The following is a 22542-nucleotide window of genomic DNA, read 5'->3' as shown; positions in this document are numbered from 1 at the left end:
TATAAGTCAATGCAGAACTAGGGTAAGATAACCAAAGTCTCACCTGGGCTACTTTTTTAAAAAGCAAATTGTCAGGACTTCCCTGGTGGCGCAGTGGTTGGGAATCTGCCTGCCATTGCAGGGGACACGGGTTCGAGCCCTGGTCCAGGAAGATCCCACATGTCACGGAGCAACTAAGCCCCTATGCCACAACTACTGAGCCTGCGCTCTAGAGCCCGTGTGCCACAACTACTGAGCCCGTGTGCCACAACTACTGAAGCCGGCGCACCTAAAGCCCGTGCTCCACAACAAGAGAAGCCACTGCAATGAGAAGCCCGCGCACCGCAATGAAGAGTAGCCCCCACTCGCCGCAACTAGAGAAAGCCCGCGTGCAGCAACGAAGACCCAACGCAGCCAAAAATAAATAAATAATAAAATTTAAAAAAAAAGCAAATTGTCTCCCTTCCAGATCAATGTTTCAGCTAAAATAGCAAGTTAATATTAATTGCAAAACATACACAGAGCACACCTGGGGAATAAACATTCAGTTGAACAGCTATATTTTCTCTAAATTTGCCAACATTATATTTTACATGCATCGTTCCACATTTGGGTAACCCAGTGAGCTATTTTCGTCAGTTCTCTAGTCACACATTTATAAAGCATTTTATTGCAATTTCAGCAATTTACTAATGATCTGAATGAGAAAATGCCCCCCGATCCTCGAAGTGTCTGGTCTGTAAGCACAGAGTGTTTACAGTCAGGATAACTTGCCTCCATACATGTTCTGGATTAGTTCAATTCAGCAGATAGAACCGATTTTGAACACAGATTATAAACCTACTAGAAACTAGCAACTGTATGAAAAATCACAAACTATTTCATAGGAGATCCCTGTTCCACACTCAACACGTTCACAGAAGAGAATGAAAGATGTGTCCAAGAGAGCTGAGAAGAAAATGAAATATGAAATTTGTGAAAATAAATGACATTTAAGAGTTTTAAGATAAATTACTTCAGCTGCTACATTCAATTTGGGGAAACCCTCACTTTGAAGAAAAAAAGAAGGGTTTCAGATAACAAATTCTTCTAATCGAGTAAGAAACACTCACTTCTCCCACCTAAAATGCGATAAAAATGTGTAACAATACCGTGTGTCAGAGGGAACATTTCCAAGAATTCATGAGTTATTTCATCCCATTTGGCACGCAAAGGATGTCCAGCTAGCCCCTTCTTAGCTCTTGAAATCAGGTCCATGCCTTTACATGATCTTTTGTCTCCATTCTCAGCAAGCTGCAAGTGAGATTCGGAGGTTGCTGGTAGCAACAACTCACACCCTGGGTGGATGTGGAGGCACCTGTGGGTAGTAAACCTTGAAGGGCCCCCTGGACTACAGCAAAGACCTTGGGGCTGGGGGCTGGGGGCTGGGAACCTGGCGAAAGGAAGGACAGTTTCCTCTGTGACTCATGAGGTCTTAAGACCTCACCAGGATTTTCACTTTGCCCAGTTTAGCTGGCGTGAGAGTATCTGCACGGCTTACTGCATTTGACAGAGCAGGAGGTGAAAAACTCACAATTCCAACGGCCAAAGAGCTCTGCAAAGGCCAGCTGCACCAGGGCCTGGTTCAGATCTGACCCTGAGCTGTGACTCACCTCCCGCCCTCCGGCTCTCCCAGTGCCCAGTGACTCAGGTCCCAAGTCTGAGGAAAGAAGTCCTCTTTGGCCCTGTGAGGCTGACTGTCCCCACAAGTTGCAGCTTTTCCCCAAATCAGGACTTGATGAACTATTTAACCTCTCTGGGCTTCAGCCTTCTCATAGGAAGATGCAGATAAAGAACCTCTGGTCCACTTAACTTACACTCTAAGACTAAAGTGGCATGCGTATGAAAAGGGGCTTTTATAAAGGGAAAATGCTATAGAAACACAAGGTTTTGTTGTTAGAACATGTCTTAAAATGAATTTTAAAATCCTTAAAGCAACCCAGGGCCGCTTGGATTTGAACAGTTTGAATGAGGGCACCTACTTTCTTCGACCCTGCAGCTGTGGCTGTGAGTAAGTGAACCCTGAGAGAGAGAGAGAGAAAGTGTGTGTGTGTGTGTGTGTGTGTGTGTGTGTGTGTGTGTGTGTGTGTGTGTGCGTGTTTTGACTCAGTTCAGCCCAACTCCTTACACCAAGGCCTTTGGTTACTGGTGTCTGCTTTCAAAGTTCCTTCAGTTAGGAAATGTGGAATATTATCAAAGGGAAATGCATGTAAAGCAAAAGGAAAACACTGAAACAAGCCTAGGCAGAAGGTTAGCATGAGCTCCTCTCTTCTGGAACTTTCCTTCTCCTCATCCCTCAGAATGAACATTTCTACCAGAAAATGCAGTGAACAGAGAAGGGGCTTGCTGATGTATTCTTACAGCTACAGAGGGTCTTCTTGGAGATTACTCTCTTCTGTGGGATTAATCCATCACAGGGCTGATGGACCAAACCAAACAGGATGTGGTTTAGAAGCCAACTGCTTCCTGCTCCTCTGGAATAAGAGAAGGCATGAATAATCTAGCACCAATCTTTAATTTTTCCCACAAAAGACAATGCTACCAAATTTGGAGATGAGCAGAGTTTCAGCCTGAGTTGGTTTGTCAAGTAATTCTGTTTCTAAAGTCACTGGAGGGTGTAGTAATCGATTAGTCCCTAGTGCCATTTTTATTTCTTTGGATCAACCAAGTTCATATCCTATCCAGGCATTATGTCTCTTGACTTTTTTTTTTCTCTTGTCTCCTGGCATTTTAATCAGGGCAAAGTCACAGTTGTTTTGAGGAAAGCACTCCCAAGAGCTTTAATTAAAGCTAGAAGGATAAATCTGTTTATAGTGCAGTGAACACCATCATTAATAAAACATTGAAATAATTAACGAATTAAATTCTGCTTTGTGTGTGAATGACTACACCAGGATTTAGGAGAACATGTTTTCTCATCAGACACATTCTACACCCTTAGTTTGCAGATCTGAAAAGAAAAATCCGAGCCTGCTTTTTTCTGAGATCCACAGTCTCGTAGACTGCCAGAGCTTGAATGGAGAAGGCTACGTTACCTTTATTTTATAGGAAAAGAAATTCAGTGTCAATGAGGTTAATGGCTTGGGCTCCAATAATGTGCTTGAAAATTAAGAATTTTTATAGCGCCACCGATACACTGAGTCTTTCCTTAGAATCCTTGATTATTTAACCAGAAACAAAAAGGAGATAAAGATGAAATGAGTAATAAGATCAGCAGTTCTAGGACACGGACCAGAATGGCATACTCTGAAAAACACGGGCAAATCTCACAGGGTGATTAACTCTGCAATGGACAAGTAGGAGGTTTTCGCTTCTCAGGATATGAAGTGGCCTTTGGAGCAGGATGTGACCACGTGGAAATGTCCAAGCCGGGACTTCCCTTCATGCTCCTCCTCACTAAAGGGCTTCTTGCCCTGGTTCTTAAGCTTTTTGCCAGACCACAGATCCCACAGGAAGCACCAAGGAGGACATCCACACCGGCGGTTAACGATGCATTGTTTTTTTATGTCACTCGGTAATTTCCTAGAGAAAACAATTGAACTAAAGACTGTTCCTGTCTTGAGGGAGAGTCAGTTTCCAGGGCTGCCTTATTAATTTAACACATGCAAGTGTTTGTCCTTGTTGCTACAGCACCATGTTTTGTGGGATATATTTCGTGCAAAATGTGACAAAGCCGAAAAAGAAAACAAATGCCATCCTCATTCTGATGTGCATACAAATAGGACTGTCAAGTACAAATGGTCCTGTGATGGGAGGTATGTACCTCCTGCCCTCAGCCTCCCTTATACTGTGCTGGTGGGTTAATTTATAAAACATCTATCCAATGAAAACAAGCCCGCCCCTTCCAAGGAGTTTCAGAAAAGCTGGAAACACATGAAATTATTCGTAATTAGGTGATGGGTGGATGTTAGGACCTCCCACCAAGTACACAGACGCAACTAGCGTGGAAATGAGCCCGCTGAGCTCCCGCAGAAGAAAAAGATCATTTTCCCTCAAGGTGAACTGACGCTGAGCTCCTCTGACGTTCACCTCCCGGAGGGGCTGAGGAGCCAGGGCTCCCCATTCTTGGTTTAGAATCGGGAAGCCCCCGCTCATCCTGGTGTGAGGCTTCTCAGCACGAGGAAAAGTATAAAGGGTTGGGGACGGATGCTTCACAAGATACACCTGAATATATAGGAATTAGTGATAAAGATAAAGCACATGGAAGAGTAAAGAAGCAGGTGTTGGGAGTCCAGCAGACCTTGCTTCCAAGCCCGTGACCTTGGGCATTTACTCATCTCTCCGAACCTCAGGGTCCTCATTTTAAAAATAAGGATAAGTGAACCTCTGTCACAGGACCGCTCTGAGGACTGAATAAACATGAGGCAAGCACTCAGCAGAAGTTGGGGCACATAGGAAATACTCGATACATGGCGACTATCCCATGAATGGCACACGTGTCATTCGTGCTGTCACCAAATATATCTAGCTGTCCTCCCTCCAGCACGTGTGGAATTGCTGCCCCTTGGAAGTTAAGCGTGGCCGGCCGTGGGATGTGCTTTGGCAATGAACTTCGTGTCGTGCTCCTCAACGGAGCCTCATGAGTCAGCGTGCTTGGCCACACTCCCTTCCTCCCTCTGCCTTGGTGACAGGTTTCGGATGACTGCCGCTCCCTCCAACTAGGTCCTGGTGTGAGAAGATGTGGGGCAGACCCCCTGCCAGCCAGAGATGGGGGTGGCATGAGCAAAAAGGAAACCTTCTTGTCTGGGGGGTTTGGGTTACTTAGCTTATCCCGACCATACTTTGATAGAAAGAGTTGGACCATTTGAGATTTTTCTTCTGGGGTCACCTCAAATGGTGCCCAACTCCTGAGAGCGATGTAAACCCTGTCCCAGTGACAATTGCTTTGTGAGAGCCCATTCTGTCTCCACGCATCTACTGACACAGAATTCCTTGCCCAGAAGAATTGCTACCGTTGCATTTTCAGAACTCTTGCAAGACTGACATCCCTAAATTATTGAGTGTTCTCCACCCTGCCGAGAATACAACTACATTACCATGCAAACATGCTTAGCACTGCAAAACGTAAGCGTCTCTCCAGAGGCACGTCTGTCAATCACACGGAACTGCTGGTTGGTGTGGGGATGTGGAAACACAAGTCTCTAAGAGCTATTCTGACGTAGGCAAGTTCATTTCATTTCTGACTTAATCTAGAGCTGGATTCAGCAATCCCACCCAAGGTAAAAGCCTCTTCTTTTCTCACCCTCTACACACTTCTCAGTGTTATCATTTCGAGGTTAGTGTGAGTTCAGCCTTCTGAAATAGGCCATTTCACTTTAAGTGTATGTTAAACTAATATTGACCTTTCCAAAGTAAAACAAAATCTGGTATTTGTGCTCAACAGACTGAAACAGCCATAGATGTAGAAAGTAGGGGATTAATCATCCTGGTATACTTTCTTGCTTAGAAACTCTCCCTGGGAATTAGTCATTTTTATATATCTCGCAATTAGTGCAGGACAGGCTCTGCCTACTCTCTTGAAAAGGAAATCTGGATCCTTCAGCAAATAACATTGGATAATTTGCCCACTGTTTAACCCACACAGCCAGATATGATGTTTCATTTGACAGTGGGTGAAAAAGTCAAGAACATGAACATCAGGCCTTGGGTGGGAGTATCCAGACATCAAGGCTGGGCAAGTTTAGGCTTTGGGAGTGGTGCCAGGGACAAGCTGGAGATGAGTCTGGGTGGAGGTGCAGAGGAGGGGAGCCTGTGGGGAGTGGAAGGGTGAAGGCAGGGAGGGGAATATTAGAGCAAAGTGGGGAAAGCAGAACCAACATCACTATTAAGGACAGAGACGTGTACATTTCATACGTCTGTGCCTGTATGTAATCCACAGAGACCAATGCCTTCAGCTAAACCACTTCTTGGGCACGTGCTGCTTGGACCAGTGTGGGAAAGTAAACCTCAACCCCGTTCTGTTCTTCTCCTACCCTGAGCAAACAAACAAACAAAACACCTTACAAAACAATGACTTCAGGCACACCTCCAAGTACAGGTAATATATTTCATTAAGGAAATAAAAATCTGTTGAAGTAGGAAGCACATCCATAGAAAATGTATGGCTGCTGTGGAAAAAAAACCTCAGATCTTTTAGTTGGTACCCAAGTGAGACACCTGTGCTCAGATTCTGTAAGAGTCATATGTAAGTATCTGAGAAGATAAGGGGTTTTCAGGGATGTCATCTGGGCCTGCTCTTCTCTGATCCTGTGAATCTGCAAAGTGATTACACTCGGCGGTGGTCCCTGTCCTTCTCATTGGAAGGCATTAGTCACGGCGTTGCTTTTTTTCAACAACCGTTTTAGATGACCCACACCTTCCACCCTGAGTGTGCCAAGTATAAGTCACGTACCTGGATCCACTCTTTGTAGGAATCCTCTCCAGGGGTCCACCCATTCTCAGGATAGTGGAGGCGGGAGCGTTCGGCAGACCAGTTGGTGCTGTACTGGGAAGAAGCTGTGATCTGGTCAGAGTGAATCTCTCCGGATTCCATGCCCAGAGCTTCCATACACTTGAAGTCTGGAGGGGAAAAAAAAAATGGCCCTAAGTCATCAAAACGAAGGGGACCTAGGATGCATATTTCCTTTTTTGATCTGGAAAACTAAAACGGTCTTTTCGATGTTCACACAGTCTTACAAAAGATGACAACGAGGGACTTATTGGATTGTAGCACCGATCCGTGCATTTTCATGGCAAGAATTCTGAAAAGCAAGGCTATGAAGATCTCACAGTTGATTATTTTTCCAACAGGGCCTAGGTGGATATAAATACTATAAATACTATTAGAAAGTTTTTAGGAAATGATGGAAATTCGGATTTATTTTCAAAGTTGAATGTATGCGGATATGTCATATGCATACACATCAAGAGTTACATTTAAATAAAATTTTACTATTTCCTCTAAGATCTAATAAAAGTGAAAAAGACTCTGTCCATTTATAGCCCATATTTGGTAGGCTAAGTAGACTTTAACTCTCCATCTTTCAGAGTCCTTGCAATTGGCACCCAGGCCTCCCCTTTGTTATGCCCCTGCCCTGGACTGGCCATGGTTATTAACACCATCGGTTTATTTTATTAAAACACAACAGTATCCATCAGGGTAAAGTGCAGTATCATAGGGTCCCAAAGAGCACCACAGTTTTACAGCAGAAATAGTAATATTCACAACAATGACCATGAATCATGAAAACATGGATTCCATTAGGCCTCATATACTCAGCAAACAATGAAGTATGAACTATGATACTGGGAAGTGAGTAATCAATTTTAGGAAAATGTAAAGTACCAAAGTGCAAAAAAAATTTAGTGATTAAAAAGAAGATTCTCAACCATCCAGAAAAACATCAACTAACCAAATTTCCACATTTTCTGAATTTTCTATCATAATTAATAAGGTTTTATGGCATAAAAGGTTTTCTTTCACTGGTTTTCTACTTTTAAGCTTAGGTTTGTTATTTGGAATATAAAATGGCACAAAAATACATGAGTGGATTAACCAAATAAATTAAGTAAAAATAAGATTTTGAAGTTTAATCGGCCTTTTTGTTTTCCAGTAAGATCTGGGAGAAAAGATACAAGCATATCTGTAGAACAGGTCTCCTAACTCCCCTGCCTTTTCCCTGTGCTACGTTACAACCTGGCAGCTAAAACTGATGAAACACAAATTATTCATTGTTTTTTCAGGTTTTTTTCCCTCGGGCTCTTAAAAGAGCTGGAGACCACATCAACTTAGTCGTGTATTTTAAGAAGATACAAAAAACATATTACTTGTTTTTCTTTTATGGAAAGTTACAGCAGAAGTTAAAAGATGCTTCTTTTACACGAATATCCACTTTCATTCACGTAAGAAAAACAAAAACAGCTTCCAGCAGGGTCTCCCCAAATCAAACCACCACACACCATCCATCCTACCTGCCTGCCTGTCGATGAACTCCGCTGATGCTGATTTGTTCTTCTCATCCAGGATAGATGCCTGTCCTTTCCTGGCTCTCAGCCCAATACACACTGGAGGGTACCAGGTAGGTGGTCTGGCCATATTTCATTGTTTCAAGGCACAGTTTTGCCGTTTCCCACTTTTTCTCCCATAATTTCAGAGGCTTACATGCCGCCTGCTCACACATAGTTTTAAGAAAGCACCCCAAAGAGTTCTTCCTATTGATATTCATATAAACCATTTAAAAGAGAAAAAGAAACACTTGGCACTCCAACTCACAAAACACATCTGTAGTGTTCACAGGGCCGCAGGTGTGTGAGGAGGAATAACAGTGACTATTTACCGCAGGGCTTTGCAAGAGGCATAAATACTGACCTTCTGAAACGCTGCTTTGCAAGACACTATAGTTTGCCGAGAAGCCTTCTTTGGCTATGGCGCTGTCCGTGTAGAAAACCATGGACAGAATGCCGGATGAGGAGCGGATTCGACCTGGTGTTTTCTGCCCACAGTAACGCCCAATGTGGGGACCAACTGCAGAGGGAGAAATGCAGAGATCGTGAAAATACCTTTCCTTCTGCAGCAGATGCCAGCAGAACCATTTGTGAACATGGGTCCCAGTGGAACCCGGAAGTGTTTTCTTACCCCAAGCAAGTCTTCACTAGCTAATTGTTTTGCAGTGAACATATTGGATCGGGTTTGCAGAGGGGATTTTCAAGTGTGCTCTGAAGGGCAATAACAGGCATAACCACATTCCCCAGTGAGCAGGACTGTTTTCAGGAACAAAATCGAAATGCTTGCTTCGATTGCAAAGGAGATTTGGGCTGTCAAGTGCACCCTGGCATTCATCTCCAGGACCGCACGGTGCACATGGTCCAGCGCCCAGGAACTCTAACCAGCTTGTGATCACCCACGGGGGGCTCTTGGAGTCACCTGTCCTCAATGCCCCTGCCCTAGGAGGGGATCCTGGGGAATGTTCTGGAAACCAGTCCTGGCACCAGAGCAGTACCAAGGTCTGACCCAGCCCTGGGTGACCCCCACTCCCTTCCTCTTTCCATCTTTCAGTCCTGGAGCCTCCTTATGATGAACATCACAGATTTAGACAAAGGACAGTAGATTATGTCCTAATCAGGGCTGTATCTGAAGACTAATTCATAATTGTAACATCTAAAAAATTTAGAAATTATAGATACCAATAATTTACACATAATAGCAAATTGTAATCAAAACAAAAGAAAATGTGTCTTTCTGACTTTTGTCTCAGTTTTTTATCTCCCAAACCTCAGAGAGGTGACTGCATTGCCCTTGTGTCCAGTGACGAAGAGATGACTCAAAGCAGCCATTTGACTGCACGCCAGGAAACAGGTAGTAAGTAACTGAGGCAGAAAAAGATTGGGGGCACTGACTGATTGGCAATCAAGTTGTTATTTGGCTTATACTGGCCATCCCTTTGTTGAAGTGCTTTTAGACCAACCGTGGCAATTAGCAACTGTAAGTTGCCTTATAGACAGTGTGGAAGCCCCCTGGGCTTGGAAAATCTTTCCATTTCCCTGTCCAGATCAGCAGCAAGACAAAAAAAACAACAAAAAAAACCCTTTTCTCTAGATTTTTTTTTATTACACATATGGTAAAAACATACCAGATGGTTTGGGCTTTGAAGGACAATCTGGTGTGGACCATTTTCCCCTCCAAGAAATCCGTGGTTCTGTGCATTTCAACTAAGAGTTATTGCTTTGTTCAAGGAGGCACAGTAGGTGGACCTTTCTCTGGAAGGATGGGCCTTCGGCAGGGAGGTGGGGTTCCCAGGCCGGTGTGTGCCGCTTGGATGCAGAAGGCGGCTGGTGAGAGCTGGGTGTAGCTTCACGTGTGATCGAGAAAGTGAACCCCACGCGAACTGGCCTCCCTGGAGCCCCACATGCTAGCTGAGTTCCTGGCAGGTGGCTATCTGAGAGCCCTGCTTTTTAGAGTGCTTGGATCCTGGGCTAACAGGTTTTCAGTTCTTGGCCAACCCTCTTTAAAAAATAAAAGGAAAGAAAAGAAAGAAACTAAGCTAAAGTGGTTTACTATCTGAGTTAGCGCAAAATGATAAGTTTGAATAGCTGGTAACTTCTCCATCGCTCAAAGTAATGGATGTGACCGATTTCCTGCTCTACTGTCACCCCTCACTCTCTAGCAACCAAATGTTTGTGTGTGTCAACTGCTTTATTATGAAGAGCACAAGGGGTCTGCCCATTTAGAGGACGGGTACAGACAATCCATAGGGCACCACGTGGTCGTGGACAGCGGTTCTGCAGAATGAGGGGAAAGGTCATGATATCAGGTTTCCCAGTTGGCAGAAGACAGCATCTCAGATGAAACTCTCAAGGCTTTTTGTTTCTCTCTGGCTTTAATCCTGGCCTCACACACAACAAGTACTAGCTCTTCGCCAAGTTTTCTTCATTCTGAATGTGGCCCTATCACCAATTCAACACTTTCCCCTTCCCCTAAGAGCGCAAAGTTGCCAGCAACATATGCATGAAAATATCTTGCTGGAGTCATAAACTCAGGTCTCTCCTTTCCTCAAAAAGAATCCCATTTCTGGTCTGTAATCTTAATGGGAGGCTTAGAGTCTATTCATCCTCCCTCAGTCTTTTCCCTCATTTAAATTCCATTATTGTGGTTTCATAACTTTCTTTTTCTTGAGTTTGTGGGCAAATTTTACAGCCTTACTCCTGGGGGTCTTTCTCAGATCGCCACAGCCACTGACCTTACCAAGAATACAAGCACACAAGGAAAGCTGCAGTCACGCCCTCACCACCCGGAGCTCCGGCTGCCTCCCCTCACCGCCCCTCTGCTGTCACCCAGTTCCTCTGGGGAGGGCGGGAGGTGGAGTCTCTTTGAAAGAGCAAACAGAAGAGAACTTGTCTAGTGCAGACTCATAATTCAGAGAGTCTCCATGACTCACTGGTTTATAATGTTGAAGACATGCCGGGTAAATCTGCCTTCTGTCCTTTTGAATATTGCCCCGGGACAGCATGCGGCATGCAAGTCTCTTTAGGAGTCCTCAAGATAGAAGAGTGAAAGGCTTTTCGACTATAATACAAAGAAGTATTGAATTTTCCTGAACAACAGCGAGACCTTAGCCTAGCAAGCTAATGCAATATTGATCTGAGCCAGAGCGGCTGCAAGACCCTCATCTGTCTTGTGTATGCGCTCATTTGTGGATTTACATGACCACAGCTCTTGGGTTCCCTACTTCCGGTTATTGTGGAGCCAAAGGCCTAGGAGATGAATTCAAACTGTCACAAAAACAGAAGTATAATTCAAAAATAGAATGACTGGAGAATTTAAGCAACAGGTACTAAGCTCTCTCTTGGGGGAGAGCAGGCCTGTGATGATCATAGCTTCTCAGGTGTGAAGGCAGCACAGGATTTGTGCTGTTTGAAAGATACACCTGCAACAGGAAATGGCAAAACCCCATTCTTTGTATTTTCCCACTAATTCCTCCATTAATTATAACCCTACCTCAGAATCAGGCAATTTGGCTTTCTGCCACCTTTTTATGAGAAAAAAAGGCAACAATCTACTATAAGGAGGTACTTTTAAAATGAGGTATTTTGAATAAATAAACAAGAAAGGGGATCATTTTGAAAAGGCACAAGATAGGCTACATCTACTTTTCTTAGCATAAACCTTTCGGTGGAGAATATCTGAATTTTGCAACTTTTCCCCAGAGAAAAGAATTTGCAACATTTATGTCATTTATATTTTGGAAGGTTTCTATCATTGATATTTTATATTTATATCATTGATATTTTATATTTATATTGTAGAAGGTTAATTTTAATATGAAAGTAAATAAAAACCAAACAGAACTCAATCCAGCTTTCATGATGCTTATTCCTAAAATCACTGATAATTTGGGGAGCGTAGGTCACAGCCTCAGTTCCAACTCTTTCCCCAGCCTGGATGGACAGCTGGCTTCACCTGCGCCCAGGTGGTGTGAGCTAGGCATTCACGTTTGGTTCCGTAATTCAGCACAAGCATTTGCAGGCATGCTTAGCTCATGGCTCTCAAACCGTATGTAAACTTCCACCAATGACTCCAGAGCCGCTACTTGGGAATCCATGGAGCTTCAAAGAGAGTGCTAGCTGGAGGAGTGGGGTTTGCCACGTGCACGCCTTGGATCTCAAGTTTTGGAGTAAACTGCTTCTCTTCAAAGTCAATCTGAATCAATGGGTCACCTTCAATTACTCAGTCGTCTAATTCAATGCTTATGATAAAAATACAACATAAAATCACTTGATGGTTACAAGCCTTCAGCACCTTCTGGTTGTTGTTTTTGGAAAGGATATCAAAGACTAAAAGCGATTTTGCTGGCAAGGAACTCTACGTGTTGAACTACATGACAAAAACGTTCCTAGTGCCACTGATAAAAAACCCAGGAGGACACAGTCTTTCATTCTGCCTAAAAAAGCGTGAGCTGGGGCTTCCCTGGTGGCGCAGTGGTTGAGAGTCTGCCTGCCAATGCAGGGGACGCGGGTTCGAGCCCTGGTCTGGGAGGATCCCACATGCCGCGGAGCAACTGGGCCCATGAGCCACAATTACTGAGCCTGCGCGTCTGGAGCCCGTGCTCCGCAACAAGAGAGGCCGCGATAGTGAGAGGCCCGCGCACCGCGATGAAGAGTGGCCCCCGCTCGCCGCAACTAGAGAAAGCCCTCCCACAGAAACGAGACCCAACACAGCCAAAAATAAAAATAAATAAATAAATAAATAAATTTAAAAAAAAAAAAAAAAGCGTGAGCTGTGATGCTGGTGTACGCTGGACGAGACCAGATAAATACTAACAAATACACGATCACATTTTTCATATTCCAAAGCCAGTTTTCTCTGGGAATAAGTCAAACACAGCATAGTTTAAAACATGGGTGAACTGCAAGGCTGACAACCTGTATTGTTAATTGTTCTTCCCTTCAACTCAGTGATTTTCTAGAGCCAGAAAATTACTACTTTGGAAAACCCTTGACACTAATAACAATGTGCTCCTTTCTACATAAGTTGGTTGATTGGACCTTCTTTTCAGATGTCAATTTAAATATAAGTTCTAGAAAGGAAGGCTGCAAATTTGGATTGTGAACAAATAAACCCATTATTAAATGTTCCAACTATTATTACAATACTATTATAATACTGTTTTCCTAATTATCCGATTGAATACTTGGAAATCAATCAGTGCTCTGTTTGGGCAAATCTCATTACTTAATGAAGGAGTTCCGATAAGATCATCATAACCCTATTTATATGGTAAAAAAGCAAAGAAGAGGCTAAAGTAATGATAACTCAGCCATGCGCTCCAATGACAACATAAGCTTTCTCTAAACCCAGATTTTCTCCAGTGTTTTCTACTACTGAGGAACATACCTAAACTGAATTACACTGATCATTTTCATCTCATTTCAAAGACAAAGGCAATGTCTTTCACGTTATACTAGCTCTTCGTTTACAGTTTACTTAAATATTCTTTCCTCCATCTTGATAATAATATCTGACTATTTCATAGATGGCTCCAAAGCTCTAATTGCATGATTCGTAAGAACTTCCAAGCCGCCCTTTCTGATCTGTGCAGTGTGTGTTCTCCAGAGAAATCTTACTATTAAACCAGACTAAACACAAGACAAGCAATGCAGCTGCAACAGATTATTTGATATTATCTCCCTCTGTTCAGAATTTGGGTGTGTATTTTTGCCATTCACCTTCTAGCTCACAAGGGTCGAAATGGAGAACTTTCACTTAGCTGGCCACATGGCTACCTCCTCCGCCTCCTTCAAATCTTTCTCACTTTCTTAATAAGGTCTGACCTGACTGCCTTATTTAAAAACTCCCCCCATCCCTCTCCACTAACCTTAGTTCTTCTCATGCCTTTACTCTACTTTTTCTTCTTTTCTTTTTCTTTTTGTTTGTTTATAGCACTTCTCGTCTTCTAACATTCCATACACATACTTCATTTGTCTGTAATGTGCCCTGTTTATTACCTCATTCCCCTTGGTAGAATCTAAACAGGGCAGCCAGCTTTGCTTTGTTTGCCAAGAGGCTAGAACAGTGCCTGGCCCATGGCAGGTGCTCAATAAATATATTTTTTGAATGGACGATGCATTCAGATGATAGGAACAAGGTGTACCAAAGATGTACTGAGGCGATTTGAATCCCCAAAGATAAAAATTACCTAGAGAGCAGACAAGGAATCCATCTAAATGAGGAATGTCCAAATGTTCTCCTCCTTCCTTTCCTAAATTTCTAAATGTTTTGGTAGCATAATAGATGTGTATTTCACTGTTACAATTTTAGCAGGTACTTAACCTCTCTGGCCCTTAGTCTCTGCATTTACAAAATGAATGGTTTGATTTAACTGATGTCTTAAGAGCTCACCCTCTGATGAGTTTATGAATTAATGACCTATAGGCAAGTCACTGAAATGAGCAAAATACTTAAGTCAGGAAAACCATGGATTGGTCCCAGTTTTGTCACCAAAATAGTTATAAGACCTTGCATAGACTTTTAGGCCTCCGTTCCCTCATCTATAAAATGAAGGCATTAGATTAGAAAGTTATCAAGTCTTTTTGGGCTGAAATATTTCGTCACGGCTCTGCATAAAGAAAGTTACTGTTTTGCTTTGTTTTGCCTCCTCCTTTTGAGCTACTTTTTAAAGTGATGCATGTGTCATGATGCTTGTAAAAGGATCCCAGGACTCTTCCCCCAGATCCTTCCTTTTTGGGGGTGCTTCCTGCCATTCTTACCATCAGGGAATCCATCCCAGATTTCCAGCCGGTCATAGCGGCAAAACATCCCCCCAGGAGGATTTGAGTCAGCCTCCAGGTCAAAGCTTTCAAATTCCAGGATAATCTCCGACATCTTTGGTGCAAAGATAATATAGGTGCATTCTAGGCTGTTGGGATATTTTTCAGGGAATCCTGGGGACTTTATCACCCCACTAGGTGTTGTGTAGTTCTGGGAACATTCAGGACCTATAAGTAAAAGAAAAAAGGAGCAAAGTGAAAATTCCACTTAAACGACCTTACCAAGAAATAACCTGGGCAAAGACGGTTTATCTTTCTAATAAAAGCCCACCATTATAATCACAGTCCTAATCACTCCTTACTCAGCCTTTTCACAGTGGTGATAGGTATGGAAAGTCAAGTTCAGATTTATTGTGTTCACCTTAGTTTTCCATTTGTGTGGAGCAATTTAAAAACTTCTGCTGTTGTAGAGAAAAAAAAAATGACAAATACAAAATCATGTGGGAACATTGAAAGAGTAAGCTACAGAAATCTCGACAGAGCCCTAGAGAAATAATTACAGCCCCTTCAAGCTTAAATCTTTAAATCTTGAGGCTGACAGCCCTTTACTGGTGAAATAGAACATTTACAAAGGCGAGGGAGAGGATTCAGTGGAGGGAGTTTGGGTTTCAGATTCCTACACCAGTGACTCAGTAACTCTACCAGATGTGACCTCTGCCTCTTTGACAAACCAAATGTGAAAGGTAATTCGTACATGTACGCAGGGTGAGTGACTCATTTGGAACGGTGTTGACACAGGTGTGCCAGTAAACTGTGGGTGTTAGTGGGGGCATGGTAAACTGGGATGCAGGTCCTGTGGCTACAAGTCACCTGATACCAATGTTGACATCCTAACCTTCTCCAAAGTATCAGATACAGTACAGGAGGCCATTCTAAAATGTTAATATGTATGTGTATGTGTTAATGTATATATTTATAACGTGTAATTTAAATGACGGTTCAGTGTTATCACGACAACAAATTACAGTGATCTGTAATTTAAATTACATATATTTAAATTATGTCATCCTTATGACTACATGAATAACCACAATTTCGGTTCATGGAATGAGCACTGAATAGGGTGTTATTCACCACACAATTGAAAACTGCCCATCTCCAAGGACAGGGACATCAGCCTATCAGCTTCTGCCCCTTATCACCACCACTGCTGCCCTGATTGTCAAAGAGCTCTTAGGGCTCCCTGGGAAACAGAGATGGCCTGACCCTTTTGAATCTCAGGATCCAATCTGGGGATGTTCAGTTCAACAATTCTTTTCCCGGACCGTTGCCTCACTGATGGGGACCCTGCGAGAAAGTGTAAGGATTCAACTCTAAATAAGGAGGCTTGTTGAGCTTTTTCTTAACTAAATATTCTTCCAAAGTGCCAAGTACTAAAGGCAACATATTAGGCATTAATACACATTAAATTTAACTAGCAGATCTCTATTTTTAGTGGCGAGGGCTAATAAGCTGAATCTCCTCCTCAGCGCATCTGGCAGCCTGTTGAAAAAACAAATCAAATCGCTTTCTCCCCATGCACGTATTAGATAGCCGTGGCCCTGGAGGCGAAGAAGAAGACTACTTCGTAGACGGCACAATAAACCTGGTTGGTAGAGTTCTGCCTTGAATACCTTCCCAAGCCTTCTACGATGGGGCTCACCCTTTAGCACGATGGCCTCGAATGCTTATCTATTCGATTCTGGTTAAAAAGTTATTACCATGTGACATTTTGCCATGTCAATTTCAGGTAAAGAGATTGTGAAATGTGCATCTAATTTATAATATGCTTCTAAGCTATTTGGTGGCTTCTGAGATGACTATGACAATTTGTCATTAATTGACAAAGTCGTTTATATGTAGGTAATTGGGAACCCTTTAGAATTTGATTTCCAAGATGTAGGAACAGTGACTCTGGAGACCTCCAACCTCCTCCCTGGGGATTTGGCTGGCAAAGCAAACAGGAGAGTTTAATGCAGGTTCCAATATTTTCTCCTTCTTAAAAAAATAAAATTACCCAGGTTAGGTTAAGATTTAATGAGAGAAAAACAATGACAGGAATTAAGGGCATAATTTCAAAATCAAATAAATCCCCATGCTTTCACTGTATATCCTTGTCGTGTCAGATCCCTTTAGAAGCTAGCCCAGGCTTTCTAACGTATTTTGACAAAGGCTGGGGACCTTCCATGGGGAAGTGGAAGAGAGCTGGATGGGGCACCAGGAGCTCTGAGCTCTAGTCCCGCCTTTATCACTGACCTGCTGTGTAGCCTCCGTGGCCTCTGAACCTTCCTGGTCCTCAGATGCTGTACATCACAAATGGGAGGTGGGCTTTAGGATTTGAAAAAAATTCCTTTCAAACTCAAAGCTTCTGTAATTTCCTACTTCCTCCATTCTACATCAAAATTTGTTTTACTCGGTTCCTTAATCCCTGTTGTATAAGTTTGCCACAGTTGAGTGAGCACTTCCCCAAAAAACGATGAGGGCGGGAGTGGGTTGAGGGATCCCATGGTGAATACACAAGCCGTAAACAGGACTAAGGGCGAGCAGCTGGTGTGCCCAGGAGTGAGTGAGCTACTGGGGTGAGGGGTGCACACACAGCACTGGCAGCCGGTGACACCATGCTTTCCCCGCTATTTGTAAGACTGAGAGCGTCCTGTGTAGCCACAGGCATCCACATTTCGCTGTTAAGGACCATAAGGATGGATAATGATAAGAGCTAAAATATTCCCTTTGGAATTATTATTAAATGTACAGACTTTTAGTCAAATAATGTATGAAGTGACCAATCCCGCTCTCAATAAATGCTACCCCCTCCCTCACTGAGACCCACGGGAAATGGATACGGCTTCTTCCAGCGTCTGGGCCTGGATGGCCCAGACCCAGGGAAGGACAGGGGCAGAGTGGGAGGTGTGCAGGCTGGGGTTTCCTAGAGAAATTTCTTTCAGTGAATGGAAATCATTTTAGGGCTGGTAGCCCAAGGTTTTAGCATCTGGGAAGAGACCTGCAGAAGGGGAATGTGGTACCCGAGGAGAGAACTAGGGTGTCCAGGGGGCTCCAGGAGGCATGGGGAAGAGGTGAGGACTGGCCACCACTGTCAGGCAAAGGTGGTCCTCTAGAAATGCAGCCCTAGGGATGCAGAAATGGCCCTGTAATCTACTGTCAGAAAACCTCAAGGTCAACAAGTGAAAAATTAAGGTATTGGTTCAACTATGATTAGTCTAATTTATGTGTTTTGAGGAAACTTGAAATTGCTGCAGCCTGGAAGAAGTGCTATGTTTTCAAAAGAATGGAGATTCTATAACATCATTAAATGGCTTTAGAGGAAAGAATGCTCGTGAACCTGTCTATGTGTTCGTGAATGTATTCTCCTAGTTCATGATTTTATGGAGTATCTATAAGGACTACAATATGTGCAATGAGTGAGAAAGAAAGATGTTTTCTTTGCATTTTTTAGGTGGTACCAATTTAGTTCGGAAATGATACATGCACACATGAAGAAATTTGGAAATACTCAGGAAAAACATTTGGTTAGTGAAACATAGTTGTGTGTGTGTGTATATATATATACATACAGTTTGTATATGTGTATATTTGTGTGTGTATCTATAAGGGACAAGCTGGGTACAAGTGTAGGAAAATAAAAAGTACATTAATTAAGAGGAATAAGCTTAGAGCCTGGTTTCCATGGAGGTTAAAGGCTTAAACCAGAAGAGAGGGAGGGCTGTGCAATCTGGATAAAGCACCCCCTTTATCTATGTAACAGCTAGTGTGCACTGGATGCATCTTCTGGAACAGGCACCGGCTACATGTTTTCATTTCAACTGATCTTCACAAAGAGCCTGTGCTATATACCGTCATCCACTTTTCAGATGAGGAATCCAAAGCTCTGAACACTCACACAGATGGTCAGTAGCCGAATCAAAATTCACATGCAGGTCTGCGGGACCTCACTAAGCACACCAACCTGGGGCAGGAAGCCAGGTTGTGGGTTTGTGAGAGTGAAGCCGGGAAGGTTGGGAGCAACTGATGTCAAGGCTTGAGCTTGACCTTGGAGAACTTGACCTGACAGGTGACAGACACCTGCCATAGGTATTTTGGGGACAGTAGTTTGATGACTATTTGAGAAGCTGTGTTAGGATACGATAACATGGGGATAACCACAAGGCAGGCTTGTCTGGTCAATGGCAGTGGACGTGGAAAGGAAGCTGTGACTCTCTCTCTTTTTAATTGAGGTATAGTTGATTTACAAGATTATAACAGGTTCAGGTGTACGGCACGGTGATTCAAGATTTCTGAAGCCATGACTCTTTGAGACTTTTGGACGAAAATCCAAAAGAACTGGCAGCCATATTGGATGTAGGGAGGCAAGAAGAGAAAGAAGAAAATAAGGCTTCGAGTCTCAAGGACAGCATTAAGGGGAGAAAAGGGGGGAAATCACGGTGCATCTGAGACTAACAGAAGTGTGGGGATGAGTTCATCTGGAAGGAAGCTGAAGAATTGTTAATGACTCAGGAAGGATCTCGCTCTTTCTCCATCCACCATCTTCATATCTTTGAGAAACACTGACAATGAAAAGTTATTCTTGCCTCCTTTTCTGACACTTTCTTTCTTTGATGCTGTCACATGCAGGTCAGCAAGCAAATGTGTGTGTTTGTGCATGTGTGTACATACACATACGTGGATTTATATAGGTCCAACAGCTTTCAACACAAGGAAATATGTCCATATGTAATCATGTGAACACACTGAGGTCCTATGTCTTCTGTTATTTATACTAAAGGTTTTCTAAGCATGTGCCCAGATGAATTTCTGAAGAAAGTTCTCTCCATCTATCCACATTTATATGGGACAGTACCAGATTTCTTTGAAATTTAAAGAAGTTGTGCCAATGCTCCCAGAAACCCTTAAAACTCTCTTTTTTGTTATTCTCGGTGGCCACCAACCCAGAGGATCTTAGGCTTTTGTATTTGGTGTGGCTGGATTTATTTCTATTAAATAAAGCTCTTTTTCCTATATTCCAGGACAATACATTTAAATCTTGAGCCTCTGTCCCTGGAAGGTCTCCCACACATTAATATCCACTTAAAAGGGAAGGCTGAATTGAGCACACAGCAGGAACCTACAGGCTGTTGTGAAAAACAGTGACATCCAGACAAAGCTACAATTTTTATCAATTGATATGTGTGTTTAATTCCTCAAAGCTGGGAGACTATACATTCTCAGATTCTATCCCATCCCAATATATACCATTGTGACAGAAGATTAGTAAGTGATTATTCTGGAGAGGGCAACTGATAATTATTTTGGAAGGGGAATGCCATTTAAAGCATTACTATTTTGCTTCCTCCAGGAAGTTCTTTCCCCAACCATGCCTCCATCAATAGAAAGCCTCTTCTTCCAATAGCTTTAGAAACTCTAAGGCTAGTGGACTACTGCTTTGCTTTTCCTGGGAAATACCAGTTTTGAATTTTGCAATAAAATAAAGCAAAGAGGCAAGAGGGAGGGGATATGGGGATATATGTATACATATAACTGATTCACTTTGTTTTACAGCAGAAACTAACACAACATTGTAAAGCAATTATACCCCAATAAAGATGTTAAAAAAAGAATAAACTTAAATGAGATGTTAAAAAAAAAAAAGGGAAGAAGATGTGCATGACTTTAAGGTAAGAGGGACTCATGCATTTTTAACTAAAGAAATGAAACTTCAAGAGTAGATCAAACTTATTTTTGAATAGGAAAGATAAGAATAAATGTTCTTAAAGGAGTTTTACAGAGTATATAACTTATAAACACTGGTCAGCATATTAGAATGATGAAATTGTGATGCTTAAAATACATTTTAAAAGTTTTTTTAAACATGCTTCCTCCATACACTGGGTAATTTTCCTTTGTTTAAAGTATTTTCCAACATTTTTGTAATGGGAATATATGACTTTTTACCAAAAGTTTAAAAACGTTACTCCTTGTCTCTCTTTTCACTTTGTCTCTCACGAGCTCAAGCAACGTTAATGACCACTTCGTCACACTTGTTCTCCTGTAAGTTACTCACCTCTCTTGAAAATTTCATAACGTATGGAAAATCCTGCCCCGTGTGTCTCATAATCAGAGACAAATTTGATAAAGAGAAATGGCCCTGAAGACACGACAGGAGAAGGGGCAATCTTTCCACAGAACTTTCCCCATAAACGCCCATTTTCATTTTCTCCATCGATGACCTCCACGTAGTCATACCTAAGACACAAAGATGGAAGAAAACATCAGGTTAACGAGAAAAGTCCTTTTAATTTCAGTAATTTAGAAACCAGCATTCTCCACCACCATCTGTCAGGAGCAAAACTGCTATCTGCATTCACTGCTGGATTTCATGAAGAGGGAAAAAAGTCTAGCAAAATGAAATAATTAAAATGGACTACATCATGTCCATATACATCATCTAGCAACACAGAACTATTAAGAATAATGGTGTCCATTATACTTGCAGACAATGTCAGTTAAAGTAACCAATTAACAAGAAAAAGGAAAATCTCATGAGCACAATTCTCTTTTATTAAATTGTGTTCCTTTGTCTGGGGTTGGGGGGTTGTCAATACATAATGCTATGCATTCTTTTCAAACTGTGAAGTTCTTTTAGGAATTCAAAATGTCTCCTTGGCTGGAGCTCTCCATAAATAATACTTTGATTTCTGTGAGCGACCCTCTAAACATATGGCCACAGAATAATAAACAGATTCTTTACTATTTAATTCAATTCCACTAAGCTCCAGGCTTCTTAGAAAAAAAAAAACTCTCTCAGTATCCACTGTGGTCAAAACACAGATCATCTTCTCCCCAAACTACAACTTGAATTGCAGAACATAATCTCTGCAAAGAAGAAAGTTTATTTAAAAATGGAAAGTAACTTTATTTACTACCAGCCTTATTACCTTTAAAGGAATATTGGCATTTGAAATGGAAATATGACACACTTGAGATCATCAAAGTGATATGATTTGTAAAAATTCAGGCTTAATAATACACTAAGCAGACAAATGATGAAGGAAGTAGCAATAAAATATTACCCTAAAGATTGCACTGAGATAATGCATGTGTTTGGACCATTTTTTTCTCTAAAAGGTGGAAATCCATCTCCAGTAAACTAGCATTCCCCCAGGAAAACAGGAAGATTTTTTTTTTGTTCGGCATTATGTATTTCTTAGTGCCCTGCTCTTTCTTTTCGTTTTATTTGCCAAGTCACCTAGGAGCCAGATAATCTGATTTGTCTTCCATACTTCTTCTGGAACTGACATGAAGACATTACAATCCATTCATTGCAAAACATTATTTCTGTGTTTAACTTGGTTCAAAAGTCCTAGGATATATTAATTTCAGGAATGGCTAAAATATGGCAGTAACATAAACTGTATCTGGCAATTTAAAAGAGATCAAAGTGTGGGAAATCTTCATGATGACCAATGTCTTCCTTAGCAATCCTTTTCAAACTGTCCAGGACACATGACTTATGTTTACGTAAAGTCTCACGAGACAACTGCAAAGATGCTATCACGAGTTAAAGTGGACAGCTTAAGGCTCTCTAAATTAAAAATGACATTACCTCATCAGTTAAAATTGTGCCAGCTTTGTGTATATCAAGAAGAAAAGAAAGCTGACACTGAATGAATGAAGCACTAGTGTATGTGAATTATTGTACTAACTGAATTTCCTCTGCTGCATCTGCTGATTCCAGGAGTAAAATCACTG

The 22542-nt window shown here is 42.1% G+C and overlaps 1 protein-coding gene across 7 annotated transcripts in view; it reads right to left on the bottom strand.

Annotated features, from left to right (window-relative positions):
• Window positions 1-22542, bottom strand: part of NRP1 (neuropilin 1) — a 137645-nt gene that overhangs the window by 60851 nt on the left and 54252 nt on the right. For 5 of the 7 annotated variants that reach the window (XM_082385339.1, XM_082385343.1, XM_082385338.1 and 2 more), the window contains 4 exons: window positions 20855-21036; window positions 14761-14988; window positions 8366-8521; window positions 6410-6576 (listed from right to left, as the gene is read on the bottom strand). In XM_082385339.1, the coding sequence (XP_082241465.1) occupies window positions 6410-6576; window positions 8366-8521; window positions 14761-14988; window positions 20855-21036 (733 nt within the window). Of the gene's footprint in view, window positions 1-6409; window positions 6577-8365; window positions 8522-14760; window positions 14989-16026; window positions 16108-20854; window positions 21037-22542 lie in introns of all 7 variants that reach the window. The other 2 variants (XM_082385340.1, XM_082385341.1) reach the window with 1 other exon arrangement.

This window comes from Balaenoptera borealis (genome assembly GCF_965194805.1).
Source record: "Balaenoptera borealis genome assembly, chromosome: 3".
NCBI lineage: Eukaryota > Metazoa > Chordata > Mammalia > Artiodactyla > Balaenopteridae > Balaenoptera > Balaenoptera borealis.
The sequence above is the reverse complement of the archived record's forward strand: the minus strand, read 5'-3'. Positions and strand labels throughout refer to the sequence as shown.